Source organism: Notechis scutatus, chromosome 3 (assembly GCF_049901735.1).
Source record: "Notechis scutatus isolate UNSWTSFEM ecotype Mainland chromosome 3, rNotScu1.2, whole genome shotgun sequence".
NCBI classification, from domain to species: domain Eukaryota; kingdom Metazoa; phylum Chordata; class Lepidosauria; order Squamata; family Elapidae; genus Notechis; species Notechis scutatus.
In genome coordinates, this window is record NC_142011.1 from 37513531 (window position 1) to 37528658 (window position 15128).

At 40.1% G+C, this 15128-nt stretch overlaps 2 protein-coding genes across 3 annotated transcripts in view; both read left to right on the plus strand.

Annotated features, from left to right (window-relative positions):
- The first annotated feature begins 4557 nt into the window (after nt 1-4557).
- TNNI1 (troponin I1, slow skeletal type) overlaps nt 4558-15128 on the plus strand; it is a 48697-nt gene continuing 38126 nt past the window's right edge. Inside the window, exon 1 of the mRNA XM_087962450.1 lies at nt 4558-4597. The gene's annotated coding sequence lies outside the window, so the exon portion shown is untranslated. The remainder of the gene's footprint in view (nt 4598-15128) is intronic.
- PHLDA3 (pleckstrin homology like domain family A member 3) lies at nt 5680-13536 on the plus strand. Of its 2 annotated transcripts, XM_087962445.1 has the most exons (3): nt 5680-8131; nt 11145-11315; nt 11505-13536. In XM_087962445.1, the coding sequence occupies exons 1-2, from the start codon at nt 7414-7416 to the stop codon at nt 11291-11293; spliced, it is 867 nt and encodes a 288-aa protein (XP_087818571.1). In that variant the 5' UTR covers nt 5680-7413; the 3' UTR covers nt 11294-11315; nt 11505-13536. The 2 variants fall into 2 exon arrangements, with proteins under 2 accessions (XP_087818571.1, XP_026536654.2); XM_026680869.2 differs by having other exon boundaries at nt 5684-8131; nt 11145-13536.

The window sequence follows — 15128 nt, forward strand, 5'->3', positions numbered from 1 at the left end:
CAAAATTTTATTTTTTCAAATAATTTGTTGGAACAAATTTATGAGAAGGGGCTCAGGGTTTCTTTATCTCTTCATCAGCAGGATGATCCTTTGAAAACAGGTCAGGCCAAATTTAGTATGGCAGAAGATGATGACAAAAGAAGGCCAAAATTCCAAAATGGGTCAGATTCAGCTAGAACTGGGACAGGAAAAAAAATCACCCAGAAAAATTAATTCATTCCAAGGGAGGCTTTTCTAAAGCTTCCCTTCTTTTTTTTTTAATTAATTTTTTTATTGAAAATTAGTTTTTAAAAACATTGAACATGGTGATCTTTTTGACATATATCACAGTCTTTGCATTGTTATAAGAGCAAAATGTCATCAAACAGTATAAACATTTATATACATATATACAGCTATATACATATTTACATTGTAAACTTCGTACCCATTTTTATCTTAGACATTTTGTTGCAGTAAAAACTCTTAAATTCTATTTCACTTTTACTTCCTTTCATATCCTTCCAATTATAATTTTTTTTCCATATTTCAAAGAATTCTGAAGTATCTTGCTCCTTCAGTTCTAATGTCAGGCTATCTAACTCGGCGCATTGAAAAAAAATTTCTATTATTACTTCATCATTCGGTATTCCTTTAAACTTCCATGTGTGGGCAACTGATAATCTTGCAGCTAGGATAACATGAATAATTAGATATATATCTGCTTTTTTGAAATTCTCATTTATTATTCCTAATAGGAATATTTCTGGTGTATAATTTATTTTTAGGTTTAACATTTCCTCTAACCATTGCCAAATTTTATGCCAAAATTCTTGTATTTTCTTGCACTCCCACCACATGTGATAATAAGTGCCCCGTTCTTTCAGACATTTCCAGCATACCGATGATTGAGAACTATACATTTTAGCTAATTGGGTAGGTGGGAGGTGCCACCTGTAGAACATCTTAAACAGGTTTTCTTTATAAGATGTGGCTAATGTAATCTTTTAATTCTTATCCCAGATTTGCTTCCATTGATCCAAATTTATGTTATAGCCAAAATTTCTAGCCCAAGTTAACATTGGTTCTTTCAGCTTCCCTTTTGATCACATAACTATTTCCCACTTGCATGACCTGCTGGGTCTTCCATTAAAGAAATGGAAGCAGCTCCAGGAGCCTAATATTGTATGCTTTCTTTTAATAAGCATAAGGAAACCCGCCACTTTTAATTCATGGAGTGAGGGCCTGAAGATTTGTAGTCACATCTTTACAATCTGAGATCAGAGCCAAGAGGATGTGATTTTTTTCCCCTTGCATTCTCTTCTGTATCACCCTCTGTCCAAGGGACACCAGAGTAGAGCATCTCATTCCAAGAGTCACTGCTGGAAATCATGTGATCCTCCAGTTTGATCTCAGGAGGCAAATTCTAATTTTTTTGGGGGGGGTGGGAGAACATTTTGGAGTGTTGGGGATTTTTCCAGATGACCTCTGACAGACAGGAGAAAAGACCCATCAGAATGCTTGAGTCTTGTGTTTACAGCTTCCGTGTCTGAATGAGACACAACTAAAAGTGGTTCTTTTCAGATGAACTTCATGCATTAAAACCTGTCCCTTTATTTAGTGCAAGTGGAGGTAGTGGGCTCCTTCCGCAGTGTAATTTAAACATTGTTTTGTGCTACATTCATTTCCATTTTAGTTTTAAATTTTTGCCTATCCTGAAGTCTCAAGGCAAATACTTTTTTTTGTTCCTCATGTCAAAAGAGGAGAATCTATTGGTATTTTTTTCTGCTCTGCTTTTATTCACTTAACTGGATTTTTTTTTCTTCATTTCCTTGAATCTGTTCTTAAATTAATTTTCTCTCTTGTTCCTATAAGCTAAAACCATCCCAGCTCTCTCCTTCTTTCAAGGCAGGCCAACCTCCTAATATGACCCTAGTGGTTTAGAATATTTATACACACACACGCACACACACACACACACACTTTAAGTATATGGGCAACAAATTAAATTAGAGCCAAAGTGAAAAAATAACATAAAAAGTAACAGTGCAAGGAGGAATGAAAATAGAACAAGTAGAAAAATAGACTTAAAGAAAAAAATATAAAGACATAAATAAGTTGCCTTGGATATTCTTCACTGCATTATATAAGTGCAACCACATTTTAACCTCTCTCTCTGAAGTAACACTGTGACTTTTTTCCTTTGGTTTAGAGTGATTTAGAATCACTTAAAGTCACTTGATGCAAGTTCACTGTGTTTTGAATATAAGCATTTCACATGCAAATTTGCAGCAACACAGTTGTGCTCTTGCTTTTGTGCCCTTCATGTTCTCAAAAGGACTGCTGACCTCTACTGGCAGTATTCTGGATATTACATATAATATCTGTTTTCTAGGCAGACACTGAACATTCCTAGCTAGGACTTTATTCTCAAATAAAAATGCCTGATTTCCTATCCATGTGTGGAAGAGAAATGAATGTTTAACTAAGAGAAATGTTTTAACTAAGTTGGCCAAATTTAATGTGTCGAACATTTCAGGTTGGGGTCTGTATTTAGTTCAAACAATATACTAGTCTTGGGAGCAAATAAATAAGTCTATTTTTAAATCAAGTCTAGTTAAAATAACAGCTGTAAAACCATTGCTCTATTCAGTGGATTCAATGGATAATAATACTGGTTTATAAGGCAGGCAGGAGGAAGGAAGTTGGGTGGGGGAGAGAAGGGTTAAAGGAGGCAGCCAAACAGGATAAAAAGACAATCGCTGTTAAAAGAAAAAAATAACTACTAGTATTTTGTGTGGCGGCCATTCTATAAGGAAAAAACCAGTTTTATTAAATTTCTTTAAAAAGATAAATAACTTATTATCTGTATGACCTGTTCATACAATATTACCAAATAAAAATTGTTAATTGTCCATAATCAGAAAGTCCTCTGAAGAAATGAGAGAATACCCTCCCTCATAAAATGCTATCAGGAAAAGAACTAATAATAAAGAAAATAACAATGTATATTTATTTGGCTGGGTAGCTGTGAGATGTTAAGTTATATGTATTAACACACAAAATAAAGTAGACAAATATATTTGTTTCATTCATGTTCTGACTTTCATTTACTAGCTCAAGTCAACACTTCCTACTTTTCTACCATAACAGCTATCTGATAAGGCAACTGAGAGGCATCACTCACCCAAAACAGCCCAGTGAACTTCTATGACTGAGGATAGACCAGAATCTGGTCCTCCCAATTCTTATTCAACACCTTAACCACTACATTGGTTTTTTCTGTCATAGCAGACCAAATAAATCCCATTTTGCAGCAACTGATTGTTAAGCGAACCATGTGGTCATTAACTAATTCCAACATATCTAACAGCCGTTTTTTGTCATTTTGTGCTAGATAATGACAAAAAAATAGCAAATCAGTCACATGACCATGGGATGCTACAACTGGTTGTAAATGTGAGCCGATTGCCTAGTGCCTGAAATGCAATCATGTAACCATGGAAACAGGAGGGATATATAGCAGTCTTAACTTTGAGGACTGGTTGCAAGTAGCTTTTTCAAAATCTCTCCTAACTATGAATGGTGGTTAAGTAACTGGTTGTAAGCCAAGGACCACCAGCAGTAGAAAAAGAAAAAAGGGAATTCAGAAAGAGCTACCTGAATTTATAGAGAAAAATATTCTCTGTAGAAATAAAATGGGATGCTAACCCTATGGATTAAAAATGTTGGATGAAAAAAAAAATCATGATTACTATAACAAAACATGCTTAATTTACTAAACATAGCAAAACAAGCCAACACAAAAGAGGGAAATGCAAACAAAGATACAGTATCCTTTATGTGATTTATCAAACTATCTATTCAACTATATTGCATTTCTACATCTATTTATTGAATTTTGTAGTGGATAGCTGTCTCAGTAGGGTCACAAAAGCCTTCTGGTCTTCAGATTGTGAGCCTCTTCTGCTTTGGGATAGTAGCTTGGTAGGCCCTGGGACACCCTGTCTTCCAACAGGCAACTCACATCTTTTCCCTGACCCCAGTTTGTGAGAAATATTGATTCTCTCACTGATTATAAAGTCAAAATGAATATTATTATTTTACTAGGGCAACATCCTTAAGGTAGAACTTTTCAAATTACAGATAACAACTTAAGAGAAAATTTCAGAATAAAATAAAATCTTAGAAGAGTGTAAGAAGACATGGTTTGAATAAATAAAAAACTGCAAATTCAGAAAAATCACAGTCAAATTTCTAAAGAAAATTGTTATCTAAAAATTATAAAGATAAAATCAAATACTATGTAAAACATGGAGTAACAGTTGAAATACACACCATTTCCTAACTTGTATAATAGTGAATTTCTATTGTAATAAAATAACGATAGCAATTCTTATTGAAATAGGAAATAATCAAAAAATAAAAGTCTTTGATTTAGCACCACACAGGAAAAAGAAACTGAATGCAAATTCATGGCTAGGCTGAAATTGTATTTTCTGTTTTTAAAGCAAACATTCCTCTATTCATTGTCAGGGCTTCAAAGTTAAGGAGTGCTAGCTTTGCTTAGTGGGATGCATTTCAACATTAGTCTTCCCCTTGATCTACAACACTGCCTGTGAGTAAATCTATCTTAAAACATTAAGTGCACCTATTTTGCAAAATATTGTTAAGTGGTATTTTACCTCCCGACATAGTCCCATCACAGCCTCAAAATCTGTGTAAAATGCATAATGTTTTACATTATAATGCCACGTTTTTGTTTTGGGGGTAGGTTGGGGTTCATCTAACCTGTTGTAGAATTGATTGGCAGTGTGTTTTAGGGCATGTTGAGGGGTAATCCTTTCCGCTCTGGTCTCCTAATAGTCTTTTTATTTCTTCCTTAGTACTGTATTTCTTGAATTCCTTCCATATCCTCTTGCTGCACTACTTCTGCTTTTAAATTCTTTTCTCCCTGTTTCCAACATGGTAGGAGAGATAAGAGCAGGGCTCCATTAATTTGTTTGGATAACCAAATAAAGTTTATGGACACTATTCCTCTTTAACAGGTTACTGAAGTAATCTGATCTTAAAACTGTTATTTTACTCTTCCACTGATTCGTATTTTGAGAGGTATCTTTAACTTTAGATGCAACAGCTTTGCTTTTCCTGGTTGCAGGGTCCAGAAAATAGCAAGGAATAGTGAACTGAGATTTTTGTTGTTTGTCAGTTTAATTTCATACAGATCCCTCCTTTCATGATCCTCTTTTACAACACATTCCTTTTAGCTTCCTTTCGCAAAACTCTTTTCTCTCCTCATGCAGAGATACCATGTGATTTCTATATACTCAGCTCTGAGTCAGCTTAGGACTGCAGTGGTAAAAATAGGGTAATTAGTGTACTATTGATTTCCTCCTTCCATCCTAGCTTTGTCTTCACTAAAGTTTCTGTGTCTTCAAGAACTTTTCATATCCTACTTAGTACATAAAGTATTGGGATACCAATACCTACTTAATTTCTGTCTTTGTTTGTCAGATATGTTTCTCATACTTGAACTTACTTTTTAAAAGAAATAAAAAAAATATTGGTGTGAATCTGGAATATTATTCTTGTAAGCTTCGATCCCAGGATTACAGCCCAGTTTTATTTTTGAACAGACACATTTTACTAAAAGACAAGATTTTTCATGAGTCTCATTTCTGATAAAGTGAGTTGCAATTTACAGAAACAGATACCTTTTAATTAAATGTGTTAAAAAGATGGATTAACAGATATTTTTTTTGCTACCACAGACTTAACATGCTTCTTCCTACAGATTTTGGACTGGTGATTCAAAGCAGTAGTTTAATAGCTTCATCACTAGAATAATTACAGCATGCTGCTACTGTGAAGCACATGTTTATTAAAACATCATTCAGCAGGAGCTTAACCAGCAATACTTAAAACCTAAGTCAATAATAGCAGTAATAGAATTAACGATTTATCCAATGCTACTTCTAAAAGTGTGGTATTAGACCTACACACACTTCATAAATAATTCAGAAAACACACCGAGGCATGGCCTAAACAATTGGGCTCTTCTAATGATTAACAGGGAAGTACTCAGACACAGTCCTAAGTATTTCTCATGAATTGTTTTTGAAATGTGTATAATCCTAAAAAATATGGTTTAGATAGATTGCCATAGGAATCTGCAATTTTCTTTCAAGCAAATGTACATAAAATTGCAATCTTCAGTTGTGTTAGAAGTATCTAGATAGATTGAATGGTTTGATACTTAGTGCAAGTACAACACTGAGATAAAAAATATGAGTCATGTTTCCCACATTTCTGTCCCAGTTTCCATTCCTCTGTTAAGAGTGTTCATGTTCCAAGTTGCTTTAAAATAATTTGCATATCACGTTTCTAATCTCCATAAACTTGGAGACAATTTATTTCATTTGCTATCTAATAACCTATCAGGAGATTCTCAGCGTTTTTAGCTCAGCATTATGAAACACCTGCACAATTAAAGCCATGATTAAATAGTCAGCTGAGTTTATGCTCATAATTGCATGTGGGTGTATGCAGCTTAGGGGGACTACATATGAGTACCAGCCCCCCCCCCCAAAAAAAGAATGATTGGAGACTATAATTTGAAGCAGAAAATGAATAGCTGGGAAAGATGCAACTCCTCTGCAAAAGGGAAAGAGAAGCCAGGTGTTTTGCCTCACGGAGGATTGTGACCCTCTGTCCTTGTCTTCTACCATTTATTTACTCTTGGTATCAGCCACTGCAAACCATTAACAGAACATCTGAGGAGTTGCACAGGAAAGCAAAGCTGTGCTGTGCAAGCTGGACTAGGAGAACACAGGGGCCGATGTCCATGTGGATACAACTTAATTTCTAGGATATGCAGCAGAAGTCAAGGTTCACAGGTCTACATTTTCACATTACTTCGCCTTTGGATAGGAGAACTTCCATTCTGCTCCTAAAATAACTGTTCTCATCCGACTTGTGCATGAGTCAAAACAATCAGGTGACAATCATTTTTACTCATGTGTCCCTCCTCCACAAATCCTCTCTGCATAATTCAACCTGCCTCTCTTAAACATGTGCTAAGCACCACTTTTCTACTACCAACCTTCCCCTCCCGAAACAGCTACCAACTATGAGTTAAGCACATCTGCATGGGAGACGTCGTTTGGACCACAGCGGCCCAAGGGAGGGGCGTCTAGGATCAGGACTACAGGGGATGCGGGCAAGTACATCCGTGTTAAACTCTGGCCGGCTACGAACGGTGCCTTGCATCCGTGCGCGCCTGCTGCTTTTGGGGGGAAATGAAAGCATCCCTCCAGCCGGCGGCTTCAGGCACCCTCCTCGCTGCTTGCCCGAGCCGCGTACGCCCGTCGGCGCGCGAATGGTTGTTCCCGCCTCCGCAGCAAGCAGGCTTGGCAGGCAGGCAAGCTGGCTTCCATGCCGGGCCGGACCCCTCAAGGCTTCCAGCGGAGCAGTCCCGCGTTTGGGCGTGAGCGCCGTCTGGCAGGCAAAACTGGGGCGAGGCTCTGGCTGAGCAGGAAAGGAATGCGAGTGGGAAGCAGAAAGAGCCAGGCGCAAGCAAGCGGGCATGTAGCGACAAATCCCGCCAGCAGAGAGGCGCGGGGAGCCGGGCCGGGGCTCACGCGGCAGAGGGCGGGCTTTCGCGTTCTCCCGGGGAAAGCCGGAGGAAGAGGAAAAACGCCGCTTCGCCCGGCGGACCGCGCGGCCGTTTTCCACGGGCAGCAGCGCTTCCCCGCACGCCCCCCGGCCGGAGCGTCGCTGGCTGCCCCCATGGCGGCGTCGGAGAAGGTGCTGCGGGAGGGGGTGCTGGAGAAGCGCAGCGGCGGGTTGCTGCAGCTCTGGAAGAAAAAGCGCTGCCTGCTCAGCGAGAAGGGGCTGCGGCTCTTCGAGGCCGGCAGCCGGGGCTCCACGCGCTGCAAGGAGCTGCCCTTCGCGCACGTCAAAGCCGTCGAGTGCGTGGAGTGGAAGCAGCGACACATCTACTTCACGGTGGTGACGGACGACGGCGCCGAGATCGACTTTCGCTGCCCCCAGGAAGACCCCAGCTGGAACGCCGACATCACTCTGGCGCTGGTCCGCTTCCAGAACCAGCAAGCGGTGCAGATTGTGCGCGCCAGGCACAGCTGCAGGACGGGTGAGAGGCGGGGAAGGGCAGGAGATGCTTAAGAAGGTCGCGCCCGTCGGCGGGAGGGGGGTCTGCCTGAATTAACCAACCCGGAGGTATTATCTCCAGGGCAGGGGTCTCCAACCTGGGCAACTTTAAGACTTGTGGACTTAAACTCCCAGAATTCCTCAGCTACATTGTGGCTGAGGAATTCTGGGAGTTTAAGTCCACAAGTCTTAAAGTTGCCCAGGTTGGAGACCCCTGCCCTAGAGAAAAGGTGGACTTTGCATGGAGGCGGGTCCCAATTCATTCCCCAGTACCTCCAGCTGAACATCTATCCCCAAATGGCAAAATTAAGAAAGATTTCTTAATTCAGAAGGGCCCAGTGGCCGCCGCTGCTGCTATCACCAGGTTAATGTAAGCAGAGGTAGAATTCTCTGCGGAGGCCATGCTGGCTGGGGAATTCTGGGTGTTGAAGTCCATACATCTGGTAGTGGCCAGGGTTGAGAAATGCTGGTCTGGAATAGCTCATATTATGGCTTAGTACAAGACCCTTAAGAGCAGTCAGCCATCATGATTTGCTTTATCGTAACATAAACCATCAGTTGGCTGAATGAATAGATGATACTATATATCATAGAGAAAAACATCAGTGATTGAATGCTCACAGCATGTTAAATCACACGTAATGTGTGAACTTTATCTTTCTGGCATCTAAAATTCCATGCAAAGAATGAGATTATTAATCCCTCGCAGATGGGTAGGATTTCTACCTGAGATAAGTAAGGTGAGGCAGGCAAAGTAAGATGTACTGAATGATAGCCAATCCTAATAGTTGCTGTGTGCGAATATACATACTACTGGAGAATATTTGCCATTCTAGTCTAAAGGTAAAATAATCCAAGCACAGGGAGATGCAGTTGCTAAGTCAACCTTTGTTCTTAAATATTTAAACAAAGAGATGTGCTTTCTTCTAAAGGGGAGAAAGGGAAATAGTTCAGAAAAAAAGAGTTAATGGTATGAATGTCTAATTTTTATCAGAGATGCACAGCATCATGGGGCTACTAAATTTTTTTGCAATGTCCCCCAGAACTCTCCTGAAAATTACATCGGTTTATAACTGTTAAGGTGCTGGGCAGATTTATTGTAATCATGAAGATCATAATAATTGCATAGGTTTACATTTATAATCAGTGGGGTTTGTTTTTTTTTAGTTTTTATCTTAGTACCATTAACTTTTTGGACAATGTTAAGCCACTCAAAAGCCAGTTCAATCCCCCCCCCCCCCAAAAAAAATACCGTGTTTCTCATATAATAAGGCCGGGTCTTATTTTTTTTTGAACCCCGAAAAAATGGCTAGGTCGTCTTTTCGGGGGTGACTTAATTCCCCCCCTTGCATCTTTGGGCAGGCGGGCGGCGACAGCTTGGATGTTGACCTTGGCGTTGGTGGGCACTTCGTATCGGGGTCAACGCAGGCAGCACCATATCCGGGTGTGCAACAAAAGTACTTCCTAACGGCAAGCCCCCCCCACCATTCCCCCCATTTTGCATGTTTTAATATAGGCCTTAATTTGGGGGGAGGGGCTTAATTTCATTTCATGCCTATAAAACATGCTGGGACTTCCTATTGGGGGAGGCCGTATTGTTGGAGAAACAGGGTAGAATTGTGCAGCCTTAAGGTGGATATTTACTGCTTTGGACATTGGACAACTAAATTACAGAAGTAGAATCTGGGGTTGAAAGAAAAGAAAGTGGAAAGAAAGCTTCTCCTACAGAGAGAAGAGCAGAGAAGAGAAGAAAACCTAACACCTAACAGAAGAAGCGTGCAGATGAGTTTGTTTAGGGACAGATCACTCGTGCATCAAGGCCAATGCTGTTGACAGAAGCCTCTCACTTTCTCCGGGCCTCCCTGAAGATGACAGGAGTTGAATTTAGAGTGGTTTGCATGCAAGGAAGGGCCTGAGTAACTGAGCTGTGCCCTCCTTTATTCTCAGCCCAGCTAAAAACAGTCGAACAAACATGGCTAAATCACTATTTTTTTAAGCTGGGAGGTCAGAGGTTCAGGAAAAAGTAAAATGGAGAACAGTAGGAGAGGAGGACTAGAAAGGAAGTAAATAAACCACACACCATTGTTTGCATCCAGTCCTTCTCAGCAGGGAAGATAATGTTCAGTGAGGCTACACACTTCTTACAGAGAATTTTCCATTAATGACAACTCTACCCATCTTGTGCTTGTAGTAATGTTTAAGCTCATTTTTGTTTAAATATTTAAGAACAAAGGTTGAGTTAGCAACTGCATGTGCTTGGATTATTTTACCTTTAGACTAGAATGGCAAATACTGTGCACAGACTGTTTCTACTCAGATATAATTTGATAGTCTGACTGATCAGGAGGACTAAACCGGATATGATCCACTTCTGCCATATTGTTCTTCGACTGTATTTAATAGATGTGCTTTCTTCTAAAGGGGAGAAAGGGAAATAGTTCAGAAAAAAAACCTTATCCCCTCACCTCTTTCTGATCAAAACAGGTAACGCTCTGCAAGGTCTTCCTTTCTTTTATATGAACCTCACCAGAATCAGGAGGGAAGACTTTAATTTAATTTAAATGGGCATATTAGTAATTTCTATGCCTTTGCCTAGCCATCTGCCACACGAAATAATACTTTTTCTGGAGTTATGTAGAACCAATTCAGCAAATACATTTTTTAGAAAAAAAATAAGGTGTACTTGGTAATACTTGATACATTGTTGTGTGGTGGAATTGCAGTTGGGGAAATACAGTATACAGTTAGGGAAAGGTATTGTTTTAAAATCATTATTTTTATGTCAATAATGTTTTGGTTTATTTTATGTTCATTTCTATAGCATTTTTCTGTGTATGAAGTGTTTTATAGTACTTTCTGTTGCCACAAGTCTGTGAGAATGGCACATTTTAGACCGGCACGATTTCTTTCTTGCAGTACAGTTAGGGAGTATGTATGGTCTCTTGTATGACTTAACTCCAGTCTAACTGTTGATTCTCCAACCTCCCCCTTTCCAGCTTTTCAACAAGGGTCAGCTCCAACCAGCCAGATTCTGGTGAATGGGTCTAAGAAATCCGACTCTCAGCTCAACGTGGAGAGAGTGGAGGAATTTATAGCAGTGACTTCACCTGCTGGTGGACCAAAGGCAATTTCTAGCTGCAACTGAATGAAGACCTCTACTTTCTTTGGTGAGGCAACTCTGCTGCAAAGTGACATAATGCCTGGTGAAGCTAGCCAAATAGGTATCACAACAATGGTTAGAAACAGCTTTTGTTTTTCTCCTCTGTTTTTGCTATGATACTTAAGAACTTGGTCTCTCGATAAGGCATTGAGAAAGTTTCCTATTAAACTGACAGTTTGCTTTCTACTGTCAACAGTCTTACCTACAGTGATGGACATCTACTGTGATTCAGGAGACAGTTGCAGCAGCTAAGACAAAAAGGAATCATTCCATCACTCATTGTGCCACCAGCCTGATGCTGAGTGAACAGTGCCAGAATAAGATGAACCATGCAAGTGAGGAACGTACTTGCTATTGAATCTGAGCATGTCAGACATGATACGGGACTAATTTCTTGGTTTAAAAACAACAACAGAGGAACGTCTGTCTTCAGATAATCAAGTGGCTCATCTGGAAGGCACAAATGTGAGCCTGCCCCTCTGACCTGAGAAGTCACAGGTTATGAGGAAGATGCTGCTGGAGTAGATGCAGAGAATTTTAAAATATATATAAGCACCTTAAGAAGCCTTTGGGAATCCCAAAACTTCTATAAATGAGCTGGTTGTGATTTCTGCCATGAAGTTAATGCTCACTGACAATCCATAATTTCAGCTCAGTGAATCATATCGACATCTAGGATTATGTAACGTTGCTAGATCCTTTATCTTAGAATCCTTAGGTACTAGGGTGCAAGCCTCCGGATAAGAATTCATATGCAAGGCTGAAGGCTTCTTTATTTCAGCCTTTTGAAGGCTGAAGTATGCCACCATCTTTTTCTTCCACTGCCCCATGACTTATTTACTTACTTTGGGACATGGGAAGAAAGCAGAAAATAGAATGGTAAGCTCTTGCATTGCCTTTTGAAACATAATTATGAATCCAACTGGGAATGTCCTTATCCCTTTTGGTAAGAAGATGGAGATTGGGTGCACACTCATCCACCAAAGAGGCCATTTTACCCTTATTCAGGAGTTATGTGTAACAAATAAAGCAGTGTGAAACAGGAGTATGCATTGTCCCCAATATTACCATTCCTGCTTTCTCATTCCCATTTTTTTAAATCTTTGTGGAAACTCCCTATTCTCATGGAGGAGCCCACTGATTTCCTAATGTTCAAATGACTGGTTGCTCCTTTTCAGGTTTTCTAATCAACACCCAAAACCACAAGGGGGGAGGGGAGAGATCTGGAAGAGGTCTACTGTATTTAGGATCCTGACCCTTCTTGTCTTGATCTCTTCAGACCAAATGTTTTAAAAGGGCTTATGCACCATAGAATTGGAAGAGACCTGGCATGGCAAAACTACTAATGCAATTATTAATAACATTTCAAGAAAAATCAATGCACGCAGTTGTCCTGCTTTTGAAGCATGCTTTTTAAATCATTCTTTCCTAGCCACCCGATGCTCAATATTTTGTAATTATGCAGATTTGTGCCAATTAGGAGCATTGGCATAAAAAAAAAATGACTGATCTTAGCTACATGAAAGCGAATGGAAAATTATGGAAAGTCTGTTGGTGGTAGAAAGTTTGGTCATTAACATGACTGTGAAAGACATTTCCTACATTTAGTTTGATATGTATTGGTCATGAGATGTAACTTCACAGTCTGAAAATCTAGATCTGTACATTGTCTGAAGCCTTGTGTAATGTCTGTGACCATCAGTAGCATCATTTGCTATAGAATAAATTATGAAAATACTGTTGTGCCAATCACTCAATTTCCTCTGCTTCTCTTTTGTCCATGACAACTATTGGTGACATTCCATGTTGTCAATCTCCACTGCTTCTTCTGTCTCTGGGTATCACAGCCCTTATTTAAATAATGTTGACCAATTGTCATGAGCAATTATGAATCTGCTTCTGACAAGCAGTACCCCCTCAAAATTTGATAACATTATTATCATATACTGCAACACTGAAAAATAAGGAGTAATATGAAGGTGGTACCCTGCTGATTTCATTAGGAGTTTTAGATTCTGTGATTGAATAAATGCAGTAGATACTATGAGCTCATTTTCCTGTTCAAAAGGTAATTCACCACAATGTTGAAATAAATGATGTCATTACAATATTTTTGAATATCTAGTATCTTAAAAGTAGTTAGACTTTACGATGCTTTAAAGATTCAAGGATGTTTTTCTTTTATCCTTTCATTATAAGTAATTTGAATAAATTTATTAAAAAAACAACTAGTAACATGGCTCTGGTTTTAATGTTTTAAAATGTTGCGAAGGCTGATTTTAAAATTACTTGTAGGAAAGCTTCCCAAAACTGCAGTCGGATTTCTCTTATATGTTAAATAATCACTTTGCATTGCAAAAAATGTTGCACTGGAAGTCCTAAAGCACGTGCTTAGTTTACATAAACTACAGGTAGATATCTCTGGTATTGTTTCCCATCTAAATGGATTGTGTATCCTTTTGCATAGAAATAACCCTTATCTGTGAGTCTGTGAAGAAGGAGTGTGCAAAAATTGGCTTGAAACTCAACATTAAGGAAACTTAAGTGCATGGCATCTGACCCACTCAATTCCTGGCAAATAGATGGGGAAGAAATGGAGGTAGTGACAGATTTTATTTTCCTGGGCTCCAAGATCACCGCAGATGGGGACTGCAGCCAAGAAATTAAGACGCTCCTGGGGAGGAAAGCTATGGCAAATCTAGACAGCATACTAAAAAGCAGAGACATCACCCTGCCAACAAAAGTGTTTATAGACAAGGCTATGGTTTTCTCAGTTGCAATGTATGGCTATGAAGGTTGGACCATAAGAAAGGCTGAGTGCCAAAGAATTGAGGCCTTTGAACTATGGTGCTGGAGAAGACTCCTGCGAATCCCTTGGACTGCAAGGCGATCAAACTGGTAAGTCCTGGAGGAGAAGAACCCTGACTGCTCTTTAGAAAGCCAGATCCTGAAATTGGAACTCAAATACCTTGGTTACCTAATGAGAAGGAAGGACTCACTGGAGAAGAGCCTAATGCTGGGAATGATTGAGGGCAATAGAAGAAGGGGATGACAGAGAATGAGGTGGCTGGATGGAGTTACTGAAGCAGTAGGCGTGAGCTTAAATAGATTCCAGAAGATGGTAGAGGACAGGAAGGCCTGGAGGAACATTGTCCATGGGGTCGCAATGGGTCAGACATGACTTTGCAACTAACAACAGCAACAACCTTCATCTGGGGCTATGCTACTGAGGATGATTAGAGCAGTACGTACACTGCCTTCCAGGAAAACTTGGCCCTTGTTTCTGTTCTCTAGAGCAGTGGCCCCCAACTTTTTTTGAACCAGGGACCGGTTTCACAATTATTTATTCTTCCACGGACCGGTACCTGAGTAACGTGAGACCACCGCCATCGGGACGGCTCTTCGTTCGAAGCCGCCCCCCCTTCGACGAAACTAAGGCGCGAGCACCCAAACGCCGCTTTCCAACTGAAAACCCGGAAGCACTTTCCAACCGAAAACCCGGAAGCGCCATCGAAACAAGATGGCGGTGCCCAAGCTTTGCGGCTCGGTGAAAAATGATCCACGGACCGGTACCGGTCCGGGTACCGGTGGTTGGGGACCCCTGCTCTAGAGGAATTACTGTCATCTTACTTTAATGTTTCATAGAGTGGTTAGAGTGCTATGCTAAGATCAGAAACTTAACAATGCTTTTGCACCCACTGTGTTTGGACTTCTGAGCTCCATTTCTGATCTACCCCATGGACGTAACCCCCATTCTACCCTTTTAGTGGTTAACACATTCAGCACTTTCAATACATTGTTATTACAACTTTTGTAAAGT